Genomic DNA, 15,057 nt, shown 5'->3' on the forward strand with positions numbered 1-15,057 from the left:
GCTCCCAAGAGAATGGTCCTAAAAATAAGTCATTTCCTGTATGTTTGCAGGCAGTAGTCTGGTCCCCTGAGTGACTATAATACCAATAATACTTTCAAAAGCTAAACACTGTCAGAAAAAAGACTAAACATGGTATGTTCCATACATTTGTGATTTTATTCACATTCCATCATGCAGTTGTTTCAGCAGCAATGTTTAACTCAAATCAATATTACAAGTAAAATAAATAAGTCTTGGTTACAGCTAAAACTCACTACATTTAAGTTAAAACATGAATATCTTACCATAGCATGCTGTTGCACACGTTGTATTAGGGCATTACAAAAAATCACGGAATATGGAATTAAAAAGAATCTTTCAGAATCTCTGAGAAAGTGTAACTCTGATAAGGCACATGTTTCCATCTCTAACTCTTATTACTGAGTCTGTTTCTACAGATCGTTGGGTTGGGCTTTTGCCGCTTCGTACTTAGTCCAGCCCCAGTCCTGATCCTGGGGAGAGAACAAACAAGTACGTTAATACTATACTCTCAAACACTACCACTCCATCTATCATCTCCTGGACATTCTCATGCCATTTTCCAACCTCACAACATAAACATCAAATGACTGCGAACCTGCATGATCGGGTAATGGCTCATTCAAGGTTTGATGAAGTATTTCCAGTAAATTTATAAATAGTCAACCAGGAGTTAACTAAAGGATGTGTTCACATGCATGAAGACACACTGGGTCCCTCTTGTATAGCATACCACGATACTGTGCTCCATCTCCTGGGTGGCGTCCTGCAGCAGAGACGTTAGTTGACTCATATAACGCTGATTCTCATCCAGTAATTGACAAACAGTTTCACTGAAAAAGAAAAAAAGTGTGGTAATGTTTTTTTTTGGAGTTGCTCTGCATCCGGCAGCAGTAAGAAATCTGCTGCACAGCTGAGATTCGAGCAGGAAGTTCACAGTTCAAGGGGCATTCGTATGACCAAGTCGGATGTCCCAAATTAATACATTCTGCATGCAGCATTCAAGTTGGAATGCAATTTCCTTTCAGGATTCTGTGGCTCCACGTTACAGTTTTCCCCCAATTTGCCAAAACACAAAAATAACACAGAAACACACAAGGTGACCCCTTGTGGCAGATTTGTGATTTAAACCCAGAAGCCGGTTTCAAAAGATCATTAAACGCGTGCAGAGAAAACAGCTTCAGTGTTTTACGGATACAACTTTGACGTACACTTGTTACTTACCAGTAGGTGGGTTGTTGCATCAGTGACTGTGTTGGAGTGTTATTCTGGGCCTAAACACACAACCCAACTCTGAATTAGCAACAGTTGCCATATGGCAGAGCGTCCCGCTTCACAAACATCGCTGAAAGCAATTTGTTACAAACTCACACAGGCAATTTTGAGGAGGTACCAGAACTCTTTCTGTCTCTTCATTTGCATCTGCATCACTGCAGCTTCTGCCGTTTTTATGTTCTCTACCGCCCTCTCCAACTTAGGGAACAAATCAACGATGCGTTGCTTACACACAAGAATTGTACTAGAGGAAAAAGAAAAGAAAGAAAGGATGAAGAAAATTCCCAAAAGACACACAGGGACCTGTTAAACAATGTCTCAGTTGAACTGAACTGTGCGTGCTTGTATACGTGAGTGGGTGTCTGTTTAAACTACTGGATAAATTACCTCAGGTGAGTGTACAAGTCCTTAAGCACTCTGTCCTGGTTCTGAACAGTTTGGAGGATCATCCTCACCATGTCCGAGCTGTCGCTGTAGCCGTGTGGAGGGTCAGGACCTGTACGAGCACTGCTATGATCATCCATGTTCTATCAACCAGGGCTGTAGTGGAGCGTAAACGCACATGCGCACCTCGACACGCCTCTGGGATTTTGGAAATGGCGTTTACGCACCTCAAAGTTCTCTGCACCTTGTATTTTGTCATTGGAATATTCAGAAATAAATTTGACGTAATTTTAAAGTTTCATATTGTTGAATATGTAAACTCGTTGACGTGGTTTGCACAGAAAAAGGATTGGTTTGTAATACAGTTAAATTGTATCCAAAGTGATTGACTAAAAACAAAAAGCAGGAGTCACAGTAACTGTTAAATATTTTAAATGTGCTATGATTTGTACTTACTTTTACATTTAGCTTTCAATTGCTTGTAGAGTTCAATAGCCTTTTCCTCACTGAAAAAGAGACAAAGGCTCAGAATGTTTCCGCATTCTGATTTAATAAAGGGGTTTGTTTGTTCGTCAACATGGCCACTTAAATATTGTTTTATAATAAGACTTTAAAAATTATTATAATGCAACTACAACAGAGGGATACGCACAGCTGTTCCATTACATCCCCTTGTCTCCTTGCAAATGGACTCCTCTGCAACTCCACAATCTCCGAATGCAGAGCCACTATCTCCTCATCCAGATACCCGACCTCTGCAACCTGCAGCAGATAGAACTCTTAGCATGTCGTTTCTTTTGTTAAATAACTTTAAGTAAGTTTACAACAAGTAATAACCTCCCTACCTTCGAGAACCCATCGGCCTTCTCTTCATTTTCCTGCCAGGTCTTCAACATTTTCTCCGAAGCTTCGGAAAAACACACACAACAACCACGGAGAGTTGACTGAAGGCTTCATTACATCACTATCAATGGTTTCCCAGCAGGAGATTAACATCCACTCACAGATGCCAATGTGTCTCTGCCTGGTGTACTGCTCCAGGTCATTCTGGATGCTGGTCTTAAAAATAGCCAGTTTGGCTCGTAGCTGCTGCGACTGGGAGAACAGCAGGTTCTTGTACCGCGTTAAGTTGGTGTTGTAGCGCAGCAGGCTCAGCCTACACATACACAAACACATGGGAGGTGGATGTTTTATTGTGTGGGTGCAAGCATGTGTGCGTGGCTTTACGGCACTTACATGGCCGCCCTCTGTCCCTGGTACAGACGAACGTAGTCCTCCTTCAGTCCGCAGATGTAGCTGACTGCTTCCCCCCACACTTTCCTGAGTGCAGACAGGGGGAGCTGCGTCTTAGTCTCCCTGACTGAGACAACGCGTCGATCGGAGGACACACTTTAGTTGCTTTGAATTTGAAGTATTTGGATCTTGCACGCAGACAAAAAACTGTACAATTCATTGTACAAAAACGTTGTTATGGAATAATCTTTGAAACGGGGATAAAACCGCAAACATGAGTACGTTTTACAGCATAACTACAGCTCACTGGACAGTTTTATACCTCACCTATAAAGTTGACACTGTCTGGCAGAGGTCTGGCGGTCAGAGGTCCAGAGTACTTGGTCAGGCTCTTATCGAACAGGAAGACGATGGAGCTGTCCCAGCCTCGCTGAAAGCAGATAACCAAAGTCACTGTGAGAACTGAAGTTAAGATTAGGACTTAACAAGCAAACCGGCCTGGAGCGAACAACCTTCATACACTCAATCCGCTATCGTACTGTCAAACTATTTTTCAGGTATTACATCATTTACCTAATCTACATTTGCTCTCTTAAAGACCTTTTTGGGGACCAAATGTTCACTTATGAAAGGGAAAAAACAGCCAAACTGATCAGAATTAGTTACCAGTATCATTCAGACCAAACCTTGCAATGAAAAGAATAATTTACAAATCTTTTGCATATTTACTTGTGGCTGGGCCTGTTTGTCATTCAATGCTTGTGTGTGTGTGTGTCATATACCAATCCCTCTGGCAGACAGTGGGCAGGCGGTCTGCGTGGGTCGAGGGAGATCCCCGTCTCCAGCAGCAGCTCTTGACTCAGCGGGGAGATGTGTGTCTGAGTGTGCGTCTCCAGGCGAAGCTGTAAGGAGTGTAAACTCTCCTCGGCACCCAAAATCAAAGAGTGCAGCTGGGCTGACGTCATGTCCAACACATGAATCACCTGGGAGAAGAAAGACACAAAGCCGGACCATTTGCTCAGCGTGCTGTCCTCATGTGTGATGTATTATCCATAGAATCTGGTTTTAGTGAGTCTTAATAAAGGATGAGGTTCACGTTATTAACCTTCATGCTTAGAATGTGCTGCAGAGCCGTGTAGAAGTGTGGCTTGTTTGTATCGGGATCCAGGCCTCCGCCACGCGTAGCAGCGTCCCACAGCAACAGCGTCTGCAGAAGGGACTCGACTGGTTCCAGCAGTGGCCTGTGAACACACACACACACACACACAAACAAGCACACACACAGGTGAGAATGAGGGCTGCTTGACTGGTTGGTTTGATAGTAATCTTTTCTTTGTCTTTACCTGCTGAGATTGTTTGGATAAGGGAGATGTGTTGAAAATCTGACTTCTCCATTCATGTCCTCTACAGCCATGATGTCTTTGGGACCTTTGTTCTTGATTTTACTTGTCCTACAAAAGAAGTTATACGAGCAAAAAGAAGAAAACTGAAAAGACACATCGAAAACTAGACCCTTAAAAGGTTTCTGACATTTAGAAATATATCTGCATACGTGGCTCATTTCCATCTTTAGTAAATATTTTACGGGTTAATCTTGTGGTCCCGATCACATTGATAAAAAGGTAATTTTATACCAAAATGTATACCTCCCGTTTATTCTACACTGGTCAACATCAAATTCAATTGAACCTAGTTCAGTATGGTTATTTAATATATATATATATTTTATTGATTGATAATATGGTAACACTCAACAGTCAACATCTATTTTGAATTATGAGATCTTCTTATAATACATGTCTATTATTTGCAATATAATTTAAATATTAACAATATTGTGAAATGTTATATTCCAATAATTTGTCTAATAATGTCATGTATAGTACCAGGTTCTTTGAAAAACAATCAATGCATTGCTGCTTGTTGACTCACCATTGTACAGGCTGCATGTGATGTAGAAAGGGGCGAAAACCACAAGTGCATTCAAAGATCACTGTCCCAAAGCTCCAGTAGTCCACAGTTACAGTGTAGGGTTTACTCTCAAACAGCTCTGGAGCCTGGCACACATACAGATAGATTTATACAACAGGTTTTGATTCTCGACATCCAAAAACAACAACATTGCTTGCATAGCATTGATGCAAGTCTTACCAGATACTGGAGAGTTCCCACAAAGGATGTACAAAGACTGCCCTGATCGAGGTCTTTTGCATAACCCAGATCAATTATTTTATGGATAAGCTGGAGGAAAACACAATTTCATTATGAGAGCAAGGCACAGAAAACCATAATATATATTCAAATGAAGATTACACATTACTGCATGAACGTAAAAAAGGGAAAATAGTTCACCTTCCCACCAATCTCTTGCAGCACTATGTTCTCTGGCTTTAAGTCTCTGTGAATGATCTTATTTTCATGGAGGTATTGGATACCAGAGCCTGTGTTTGTAAATAAAAAATACATTATTCCCTAGACATCAATATGTGACAACAATGGTTTGTGTCAAAGTAAAAGCAGAAGGAACCATTACCAATGTCACTGAGCAGCGAGAGGACTTCACTCTCCTTTAGCCCACAACAATTTTCTGGTTTATTCAAAACCTAAATAATGACATAAAGAGGTTAACAGCGCAATGTTTGCAGAAAACAAATACAAAGGTATGGGGTCTCAATTAAATACCCACTTGGTACCTTGCGTAGGTCTCCTCTTGAGCAGTACTCCATGGCCAACAGGGGTAAGTCATTTAAAGCAATGGAGCTCAACTCCTCTGGAATTTCTCTGGCCTGAACAACGTTTCCATGATTCAGCCTGCAACAGAGAGAAGGTCGATGTACACTGACGTTTGTTCACGGGCGGCTTTTTTTCAACACGGAGGTGGAGGATTTAAGCTCACTTCTTCATGATCTGAATCTCTCTGCCCCAGCGGTCTTTGTTCTTGGAGTTCAGCTCCAGGCGGCAAAGTTTAACCGCTATCTTCTCTCCCGACTCCTGCTCCAAACACAAGACGGGGAATGAAACCGAGCCACAGAGACGTCTGGGTCTGCGGGGCTTATGTTCTGGTCGGCATGCACATGGCAGAACTTACAAGGTGCTGGTACAGGTAGACGTGGCCAAAGCCTCCCATCCCGAGTCTCTCCTTCATCTCCCAGGAGCCACACATCTGGTTCTGCCTGAGTGCAGTGCGCTCCATGATGAGAGGCCTCAGCAAACAGAGGAGAACTAAATCAACCACTGGATCAGAAACATTGGCCACTACACAGCAGATCGTCACCATGGTTGCATTTAAACATTTAATGCCTCTGTTTCTTCACTGGTTGCGTAATGTGTTTTTGTTAGTAAACTATTTCCCACTCTGCTTAACATGTTATTCCCCATTTTGTACATTTTGAGTTACAGCTGCTTAGCGTTGTTAGTGACATAACAGACAGTTAGCGGTCCTTAGGAGGCTTTTCATGTTATTGGATAACCAATGTTAGAATTATACAATCACAGCCACCGGGGCAGTCCGATAAGCCCACTAAAGGCTGAGAGTCTCGTCTGCAGACATTGTAAACTCACCAGGAGGTCACAGGCCACAGATAACCGTCGGCTGACTTTGGATTGTCAGAACATTGTTGCTTCAAAGTTAGCTAGTGGCGTGTAGCTGACGGCTCCTTTTCTTACTCCGTGTTGGAAGCAAAGTGGCTGAGACGCAGGGATAAGTGTGTATATGTCTGCACCCTTTAGCAGTCCGTCAAACGCGGCTGAAATGTAGAGTTTATATCGTGTGTACTGTAGTTTTGGGTGGAAAGCTGCTCCGATATCTGCGCAAAGTGAAAGTGTTCGACTGAGATTATGACGTCATCACTGCGCATGCGTGTCCGTGCATCACGCAGACTTCTTTCTTGGATTCGCCATTGCATCCACAACCAAACTAGCTGCTGCGGTGTAATACTGTGGGATTGTGAATCAACAGAGGCCGTTGAATTGTTTTTGTTTTACCGTGAAAGCAAAGCGTGTTCATTGCAACCAACGTACGAATGTTTTTTTCAATAACTTCGACCATTTCTTAAATGTCCACTAGATGGTGACATGTGCTCATTTTCAGACATTATTTTTTTACAGAAGGGTTACAGATTGTCCGTAATTTACAGACGCTCAGACATTATGATCAATATCGGAATTTCAAAAGAGACCCAATGGACCAAAAGAAAGCATAAATAAACACACACATTTACATACAGCATCGACATCAGTTCCATATTAAACATAGCAATTCTGCCACTAATTAGTAATAAGACCATTTTAGTTACATATTCTGTAACATTAAGTTATAATTGGAGTTTGTGTTTTGTACTAGAAGTGATCGGAAAGCAGAGGACATGAGGCAGTTTTGTTTCAACATACAATACAATCTATTTCTCTAGGTGAAGGCGTAACATCCCACTGTATCACTTACGTGGTGCTTTAAGTCACAGTCAGAGGGCTTGAATGTGAGGGAGGTATGTATATAACATAATCAAAAGTTTAAAAAAATAATTGTAGGTGGAAAGATGGCCTTCCCGAAGAAAACCTTGACTTGTTCCCAAATTGATCTTGATGTTAAAATACAAAATGATTCAAAATGTTCTCCTCTCAGACATCTCCAACATTTTTGCTAATCTTTTTCACAGTTGCATGAACAGAATCTGTTTCAAGCCCAATTAACCACAGATACATGTTTGTTTCTTAGAAGAAACAATATGAGTCATTTATATGTTTACACGTTCTGTTCGGTGGTTTCCAGATGTTTGAAAAAATCATCATTTATCAACCTCTTGAGCGAGAAATGAGTTCACAGACCACAAGAAATGTAATAATAGTGAGTTACTATGGAATAATTTATGAATAAGGGCTGACTCAATGAGAACTAGTGATGTTATCAACAGTAACAATAGATAGTTTGGGTTTAGTTGTGTTGGTTCCCCTCTTTGTGAGTTATGGAAAAAAACAAACAGATTTCAGTTATCCAATTAAAGATTCAATCACCTTCCTCTTTATTTTGCAGATGTTCAACTATGCATAAAATGTATCATATTAGATATTAATTTAAATTGACACCGCCTCACTTTCTTCAAACGTTTAATAAATGTCAAATCGATTTGTTCTCAGTAGTTTATTTAGATGTCCAGGTGAATTCATATATATTCATATCGAGCAAAATGCATTGTGAAAATAAAACAACTATAAATATGATTGCATACCAGCCCTAATAGCTGCATCTCACATCTGTTTTGCTTTACGGTTTCCCAGTTTGTTTAAACGTAAAGAGGAAGCAGACCGGTATCTAATGGTTGAAGAGAGAAGCTAAAAACACATGTGATCTACGACTTCCAGTGTCAGAGGCTCGTCTGTTACCAGGTGTTTGTTCAAATGACTGGCATGGTTTGGGTCAGGGATGTTCGGCACTGCTTTCAAGTTTAAAAGGAATTTAGGGAAAAAAGACGATAATAAAAAGTGATTTTCCTTCATGGAGTTTTGAAAAGCTCTCATCAGAAAGGGCTACTGCATTTCTGATGCTAAGCAGTTCTTTTTAGACTTGAAGTCTTGGAAGTATTTTCTTGGAAGGGATGACTCTTTAGCCTTGAGCAACCTGTATGGAGGGTGACATGGCAGAAGAGTCAAAATCACTCAAAACACTTGCACATGGCCACAACCATGTTCTTTATTTTGTTGTTCCACACTTGGAGACATAATGCATGTTGTACATGTTAATAATAATAATAATAATAATAGATTTTTGAATTTGAAACAAATGTAAAGTGCTACAGTTAAGATCATAAAAACATGTTCAACTCATCCTTCAAAGGACTCTGCACAAGGCCATGCACAAAGGTGGCTCGTTAAGCCATTGCTACCATCAAAGAAGAGGAAATGTGAGTAACACCAGTTTGATGAGGAAGTATGAGGGAAGTTTAGTCAAAAAATCCCCCGTGCAAAACTGCAAACGTCCTTTTTTCTGACGAAATGCTGTGGTATTAATAGTTAACATTGTTGTTTCCTTCCTGCCATGTGTATTAACATTACCTCCATATAGGGGCACAGGAACTTTGAATACAGCTGTCACGCTTTATTTTGTTCCATTCCAGTAATTTACATAATGAATCCATGAAGTGGTTTTGATGTTTTAACATGTGGTACAACATAGGTAATGCCTCAAGTCATTGATCTATTTGTTCGAATCAACATTCTGAGTCTGTAGCTTTCCTTTACAAAAACGATGCAGCCATGCAGAGCTACGCACCAGTCCAGTCACTCAGGGATCCAATGGGGCGTTGGAACTGGCAAGCAGATTGCAGATTGCTGACCGGATATCTTTGTGCCGTCAGCCTCCTCGTGGTCCTGGGCTGCTTCAGCTCGGGAGATAATGGGTTGCGGGTTCTTTCTCACGCACACTGCCTGCACTCTGTAGGACCATTTAACCTTTTTTGTGCAAAGAATAAATACGCCATGCTTTCCCTTGTCTCAGTTGCTTCACTTTAATATTATTATTAATAGTACTCACTGTGCTGTTTAATATTTATTTTCACAACCAGATATCCAGTCAGGCATTAGGTATTAAGTAAAAGTAGTACTTTTTCTTCTTCTATGTGTATGTTGTAGTTTCCACAAACCAAAGTTGTATTTTGGTTAAAAAAAAGTTCAGACTTAAACTTAGTTTATTGTTAGGAAACTTAAACCTGTCTTTTTATTGAGTGGGATGCGCTTTTCTACCCACAGTTGCAGAAGTTGTGATTTCACACATGACCAATTTTGGATGTATTGTTTTGAACAGTCTCGCTGGTATAAGAGGGAAAGAGGGGGTGTTCATTATGTGTCATGACACATGACCACTCCTTTTGGTCAAGACTTCGCCGATCAGCAATTGAGCCCCAGTGATGTTTTCATGTTTTCTTTCGAAACCACTCCCACTAGTGACCAGAGTGCTTTTAAATGGGAGGGAAGACAGGGGGGATCAGCACAGCAGCACCAGAGTAACCAACCGTGTGAGTCGGGGTCCTGCCTCCACACAGGTGCACATCAGCGGATACAGAGAGGACGTCACCTCAGCTGGATGAAATAACCTGAAAGAACCTCTTCAGGATTTGGCAAGTCTGGACCAAAAGGTAAAAGAAGTCCGTTACATTACTGTCTGCACGGTGAATCAGTCAGAAACCATACAACCATTTTGTCCTCATCAAATTGAGTTTGTACCTGTTTGTACTGCACGCATTGCATAACTGCTGTGACGTGATGTTATGCACATGCAGCTCGTAATCAACTAATCTAAATGGATTCTTTTTTTTCACCGTACAGATAGAGACTGTGTTTAAGGAAGTAGCACACATGAGCTTCTCTATCTGTTGCTCTCAAGCACCATTTCTATACTGCAATAACTGTCCACATCGATTGACAAAATTGTAACTCTGTGAGCAGAAGATCTGGGCACAGGCAGCCAGACAAAGCAAGCACTGCTCTAACCTCACAATCGTTTCCTTCCTGCCATTTGCATTGAAATCACATCCGTATAAGGGCACAGGAGCTTTCATTCCGGCCTTCCGGCTTACTTTTGTACCATTTCTGTAATTCTTTGTTTTCCCCGTCCAACTTCAGACAAAAAACAGCCCTAATCAGCAGAAGTAAAACCAGAAGTGAAGATGAACCTTTTAGTCATTATTGCCATCTTTGCAGCGTTCAGCGTTGATGCGGTAAGCAATGATTTTAGGAAGTAACATCAAGTTTAATATACATGCTGAGCAATGCAATGTCTCATAGAAATGTCTGAGCTGAGTTTGTCTGTACTTTTTTCAGACTTTTTCTCGACGATGGCCTAAAAACAGCTCGTCATCGGAACCTCGTGCCTCAAACAGGGGTAAGCTAACATTTACTATTGTGCATGCGTTGCAACTGGTGGGAGACATTAAATGTGTCTTTTTTCAAATGTGATCCTCAGAGATGTGTCAGTCCGGGGACGGGAGCAGTTACAGAGGATTGGCCTCTGAGTCGGCATCAGGACGCAGATGTCTCAACTGGAACAGGTACAACATCCCCTCAAGACCTTCGAATGGACTCGGCGACCACAGTTACTGCAGGTAAACCTTAAGTCACTCATCCGGGGCCCAGAAATGTTTCGTAGGGGTAACACGCGTTTTAACATCGCTAACAACAACTTTTAATGCCAGGAATCCTGATCAGAGCTTGATGCCGTGGTGTAGAGTCCGAAGAGGAAGGAGGGTTGTGAGAGAATTCTGCAACATTCCCAAATGTACGGTTTGATTTTAAAACCTGTTTAAGTCCTGTTTGTTTGATCCGGCTATTTCCACTAATGTTTCTTTACTGCTCCCATGCAGGTTCTACGCCAACAACAATACCTCCACCGGCTGTGGATACAGGTAAGATGTGTCAATCACACTATTTCCTCAATGCCCTCTTGTTGCTCCTTCATCGTCACTCACTGACTCGTCTTCTGTGTCCCCGCAGAGCGGACATGTGGTGAGAGGCCTGAGCAGAGGAAGCATAAAATTGTGGGTGGCTCTTTCACGGCCGTAGAGTCGCACCCATGGGTCGCTGCTCTCTTTAATCGGCGCAGCGGCTTTCTCTGTGGGGGCTCTCTCATCGCACCATGCTGGGTTCTCACAGCTGCACACTGCTTCTCTGACGGGTGAGGCCAAAAATACAAACAACGTACTCTTGAGTCTTCACGCGACAGGACTTGCACAAGAAGAGATGTATGTATTACATATATGTGTTTTTTTTTTTTGTCCAGCGTGGGGACTAGCACCAGACATCTGTCTGTGTATCTCGGGAAGACTGCCATCAATGACACTGACGCTGAAAAGGAGCAGATATTCACTGTGGAAAAATTGATCATTCACCAAAAATACAATCCGGTCAACTATAACAATGACATAGGTGCGTAGACCTGTACTGTGTGTGTGTGTGTGAGAAAGAAATATGATGAGCTGTAAATTGTGAGCGGCATTCGTAGCTGTGTTTCTCTTTGCATTTCAGCGCTGTTGAAGATCAAAAGCAGAAACGGAGGATGTGCGGTGAGGTCATCGTCTGCCAGGACAGTGTGTCTTCCTCCATCTCACACTCAGCTCCCTGGAGGATTTCATTGCAGCATCGCAGGATTTGGGAGGGAGAGATTGTGTATGTACTAAAGACACCCTAACGCACAGGTCCACGACTCATCTCTCAGACATTTCACTGATTCTTACCGATGCTGTTTCCGCTGCAACAGTGGGGCCTTACTCGCAGATACTGAAGCAGGGCGTGGTGCAACTGCTGACGCAGACTGACTGTGCAAGTCGATTGTACTATGGAGATCTCATCACTGAGAACATGTTCTGTGCTGGGAGCCCTGACTGGAGCACTGATGCCTGCAAGGTGAGCAAAGTGTATGAATGAATGAATCTAGTCTGAATGGCAGTGGAAGGTTCTAGGGTTTTTGATTATATATTGGGCCTCGGGTTGGGGTTATTTATGTTCTGGAGTTGTTATATTTCATTTATTATTTAATATATTGTGTCGTACTGGTGGCTCTTTGGGCCAAGAAAACACAGTGGCCTCCAATGTCAGGTCTTTGTTCTCTTTATAGACAGTCAGCGTCAACATGAGCCATCATAGCAGCATACACTGTATGATTGTATTCCCTCATGCTGTATCCTCCTCTCACAGGGGGACTCTGGTGGTCCGCTGGTGTGCGAGGTGGCAGGTCGGATGTTCCTGTTCGGGGTGGTGAGCTGGGGTGACGGCTGCGCCAAAAGGAACAAGCCAGGCGTCTACATGCGAGTCACCAACTACAACAAGTGGATTGAAGACAGCACCGGGCTCTCCAAATACACCAGAGGGTTCATGTATCCCATAAAATAAAGCTGTTTTACTGAGGAGGATCTGAGGAGAATTTTGCAGCATTTTATAGCTATGTAACCGCTTAAAGCGAAAGCTATTTTTGAACGTATCTTAATGTATATAGTGTGCTTTTGTATATGGACTTTTCACAAGAGTAAAACTTTCTAAAAAGCCATTTGAAAAAAAGAATATTTTTATATATATATTTATATATATTTTAGTGTAATAGCCATCTGCTTTTGCAGAAGGCTGGCTCTGCTGTCGTGCATTTATTATTTATTTAAATAATATAAATGTGTTTTTATCTTTTTTGCATTAGCACAATCTTCATCACATGCAGACATGTTGCTGTGTTGACACAGCATGTATGTGGAGAACATCTCTGCAGACATAAGAGATGTGGCCAAGAGGTGAATACCATTTATTATTAAATGAACTGCAGTACAGTAGAGATACAAAACAACAGATTTGGTACTCAGACAGTAGCATGCTTATTCAGCTAGTTTGTCCGTGAGTGAAAGTGTCCATAAATCCAACACTGGAGGGCACTGTTCAGCTATAAGGGAGCTCAGTAATCTCAAACATACTAAGTCACTGGTATGTTAATACGAACAACGATGACATCCAAACTGAGTCGGTACCTTCATAAGTCATAAGACAGCTCAAGGCTCAATCCACACTTGATACAGACAAGGATGTACAGTGCGGGATGCAAATGAATAAAGACACATGTGAGCCATGAGAAGGGAATCTCCCTTGTTTTTTCTTGTCTGACTTCTAGCTTGTATTTGCCTTTTATTGACAGATCAAATAATGAACAATGTTTAAAACCTTTACATTGAAGCTTCTCAAACAGAAGGAGGTTTGTGGAGACGCACCTAAAGAATAATATGTATCTCCTACTCTGTTGAGTTTGCAGTGACAGAAACAAAGAGTTTGTTCATCAATACAGCAGAGAAGCCTTCTTTTAATACAAAGGTTATGGTCAGGCTTACAAATGGTACATGAAAAATCAATTAAAAGAGGTAAATATAGCATAATTGGGAAATAAACCACAGTAAAAATGGAAAAAAGATTGATTTGTTTAATATGCTTATGTTTAGCAACTAAGCCACAGATGAGGCTCATGATGAAGTAATTACTGATGCGTGTCATTGACCTAAATATTAGACAACTTTACCTGATGATCGGGATTTAAAGAGAAAGTAAGGGGATCAAAGAAAATGATTACAACTATTAGCTGCTGACTTTAAAAACACACTAAATCCACACATTTCAAGTGAATATACATTAGGCGCTTCATTTAGTCACAATCACTGCTGTATTCCTTTCATTAGTTTATTGTCACAATACAACCAGTGACAACACATAGTGACACCTGAATTTGGTGGCACAAACGCGGCTGCACATTAGCTGTAATGAAGGAAAAGTAGGACACTGCGCTCTTATTCTCCTTATAGTAGGATAAACTATTGCTTGTACCCATATGCAGCCTGGTGCGCATGAGAGTTGTGCGACTAAACATGGTTCAGAGGAGAAAGCCGAGCGTCACCTCTGGTAAGAACACGTGTGACTCCCAGGTGACAGTTTAGGATGCAGCACGACGAGGTAAAAGATAAATGGTGGTGTCCTCATCCGAGCAATCTTTTTTGTACTCAAAAAACCAAAGTCTAGCTGGTCATCACGTCATTACTGAAAGCGCACTTCAGAGCCGCTCTAAGCAACCTGCTGCAATGCTTCCTGTCAAAGTCTGTTTGGACAAGTCCACATATACAGATGTAGTTCACAGCAGTGCTGCTGGAGCCAATCCCAGTTGGTCCTATTCCTCCTCAATTACTCACCGTGAGCAGTTTACTTTATTGCTTCTCTACTCTGCATCCACCCATGTATGGGTGGAGATGCTGCAAGTATGAGCCTTACTCCTCTTTAAGGACAATTCCTGAGGATGAGGAGATGAAAAGAAAGGAGACAGTGGACGAGAGGAGAAGAGAGGAAACAAAAAAGGGGTGAAAGGGTCTATTCTAACCAGGTGGACCTGTCCCTCTGGTTTAGCAGCTACTTGTCCACACCCACATTAGGGACACACACACACACACACACACACACACACACACACACGAATACACACCCGGGGGGCTGCCTTGGCTTTGGAGAATCTCTGGTCTCAGGGTTTCAGGGGTATAAATACCACTGTTTTTTTGAGGGGGGGGGCTCCAGTTTCCCAAACAAAGATTCAGATCTAAGGAGCAGAGAGAATCCAAACTTCTGTCATGGGCTACCTTTCAGGTGTTG

General features: G+C 41.9%; 2 protein-coding genes across 4 annotated transcripts; one reads left to right on the plus strand and one right to left on the minus strand.

Annotated features, from left to right (window-relative positions):
- Positions 1 to 141: 141 nt before the first annotated feature.
- On the minus strand, positions 142 to 6,755 carry LOC119214000 (inhibitor of nuclear factor kappa-B kinase subunit alpha-like). 3 transcript variants are annotated; one of them, XM_037465357.2, is made up of 22 exons: positions 6,472 to 6,755; positions 5,999 to 6,113; positions 5,807 to 5,901; positions 5,604 to 5,721; positions 5,444 to 5,513; positions 5,263 to 5,351; positions 5,062 to 5,151; positions 4,843 to 4,967; positions 4,254 to 4,361; positions 4,016 to 4,151; positions 3,693 to 3,893; positions 3,238 to 3,340; positions 2,914 to 3,037; positions 2,682 to 2,833; positions 2,523 to 2,584; positions 2,330 to 2,439; positions 2,134 to 2,183; positions 1,681 to 1,789; positions 1,390 to 1,537; positions 1,243 to 1,292; positions 752 to 851; positions 142 to 491 (listed from the first exon to the last, which is right to left on the minus strand). In XM_037465357.2, exons 2-22 carry the CDS (start codon positions 6,101 to 6,103, stop codon positions 432 to 434), a joined length of 2,205 nt encoding a protein of 734 aa, XP_037321254.2. In that variant the 5' UTR covers positions 6,104 to 6,113; positions 6,472 to 6,755; the 3' UTR covers positions 142 to 431. The 3 variants fall into 3 exon arrangements, with proteins under 3 accessions (XP_037321254.2, XP_037321255.2, XP_037321256.2); XM_037465358.2 differs by lacking the exons at positions 5,999 to 6,113; positions 6,472 to 6,755 and having other exon boundaries at positions 5,597 to 5,721; XM_037465359.2 differs by lacking the exons at positions 142 to 491; positions 752 to 851; positions 1,243 to 1,292; positions 1,390 to 1,537 and having other exon boundaries at positions 1,693 to 1,921.
- Positions 6,756 to 9,852: 3,097 nt separating this feature from the next.
- plaua (plasminogen activator, urokinase a) lies at positions 9,853 to 13,508 on the plus strand. Its single transcript, XM_037464784.2, has 11 exons — positions 9,853 to 10,037; positions 10,525 to 10,619; positions 10,723 to 10,783; positions 10,865 to 11,003; positions 11,094 to 11,176; positions 11,262 to 11,303; positions 11,392 to 11,572; positions 11,678 to 11,823; positions 11,923 to 12,063; positions 12,155 to 12,300; positions 12,592 to 13,508. The coding sequence occupies exons 2-11, from the start codon at positions 10,569 to 10,571 to the stop codon at positions 12,784 to 12,786; spliced, it is 1,185 nt and encodes a 394-aa protein (XP_037320681.2). The 5' UTR covers positions 9,853 to 10,037; positions 10,525 to 10,568; the 3' UTR covers positions 12,787 to 13,508.
- The last annotated feature ends 1,549 nt before the right edge of the window (positions 13,509 to 15,057 follow it).

This window comes from Pungitius pungitius, chromosome 13, assembly GCF_949316345.1.
Source record: "Pungitius pungitius chromosome 13, fPunPun2.1, whole genome shotgun sequence".
Taxonomy (NCBI): Eukaryota; Metazoa; Chordata; class Actinopteri; order Perciformes; family Gasterosteidae; genus Pungitius; species Pungitius pungitius.

Bases quoted from the DNA above. Each gene is read 5' to 3' on its own strand.
- LOC119214000 (XM_037465357.2), bottom strand. From the start codon at position 6,103: ATGGAGCGCACTGCACTCAGGCAGAACCAGATGTGTGGCTCCTGGGAG. The intron at 5,722-5,806 runs GTGAGCTTAAAT...TCTCTGTTGCAG, and splicing joins GAGATTCAGATCATGAAGAA to GCTGAATCATGGAAACGTTG. The intron at 2,834-2,913 runs GTAAGTGCCGTA...GTGTATGTGTAG, and splicing joins CAGGGACAGAGGGCGGCCAT to GCTGAGCCTGCTGCGCTACA.
- plaua (XM_037464784.2), top strand. From the start codon at position 10,569: ATGAACCTTTTAGTCATTATTGCCATCTTTGCAGCGTTCAGCGTTGAT. The intron at 11,824-11,922 runs GTGCGTAGACCT...TTTGCATTTCAG, and splicing joins CAACTATAACAATGACATAG to CGCTGTTGAAGATCAAAAGC. The intron at 12,301-12,591 runs GTGAGCAAAGTG...CTCCTCTCACAG, and splicing joins GGAGCACTGATGCCTGCAAG to GGGGACTCTGGTGGTCCGCT.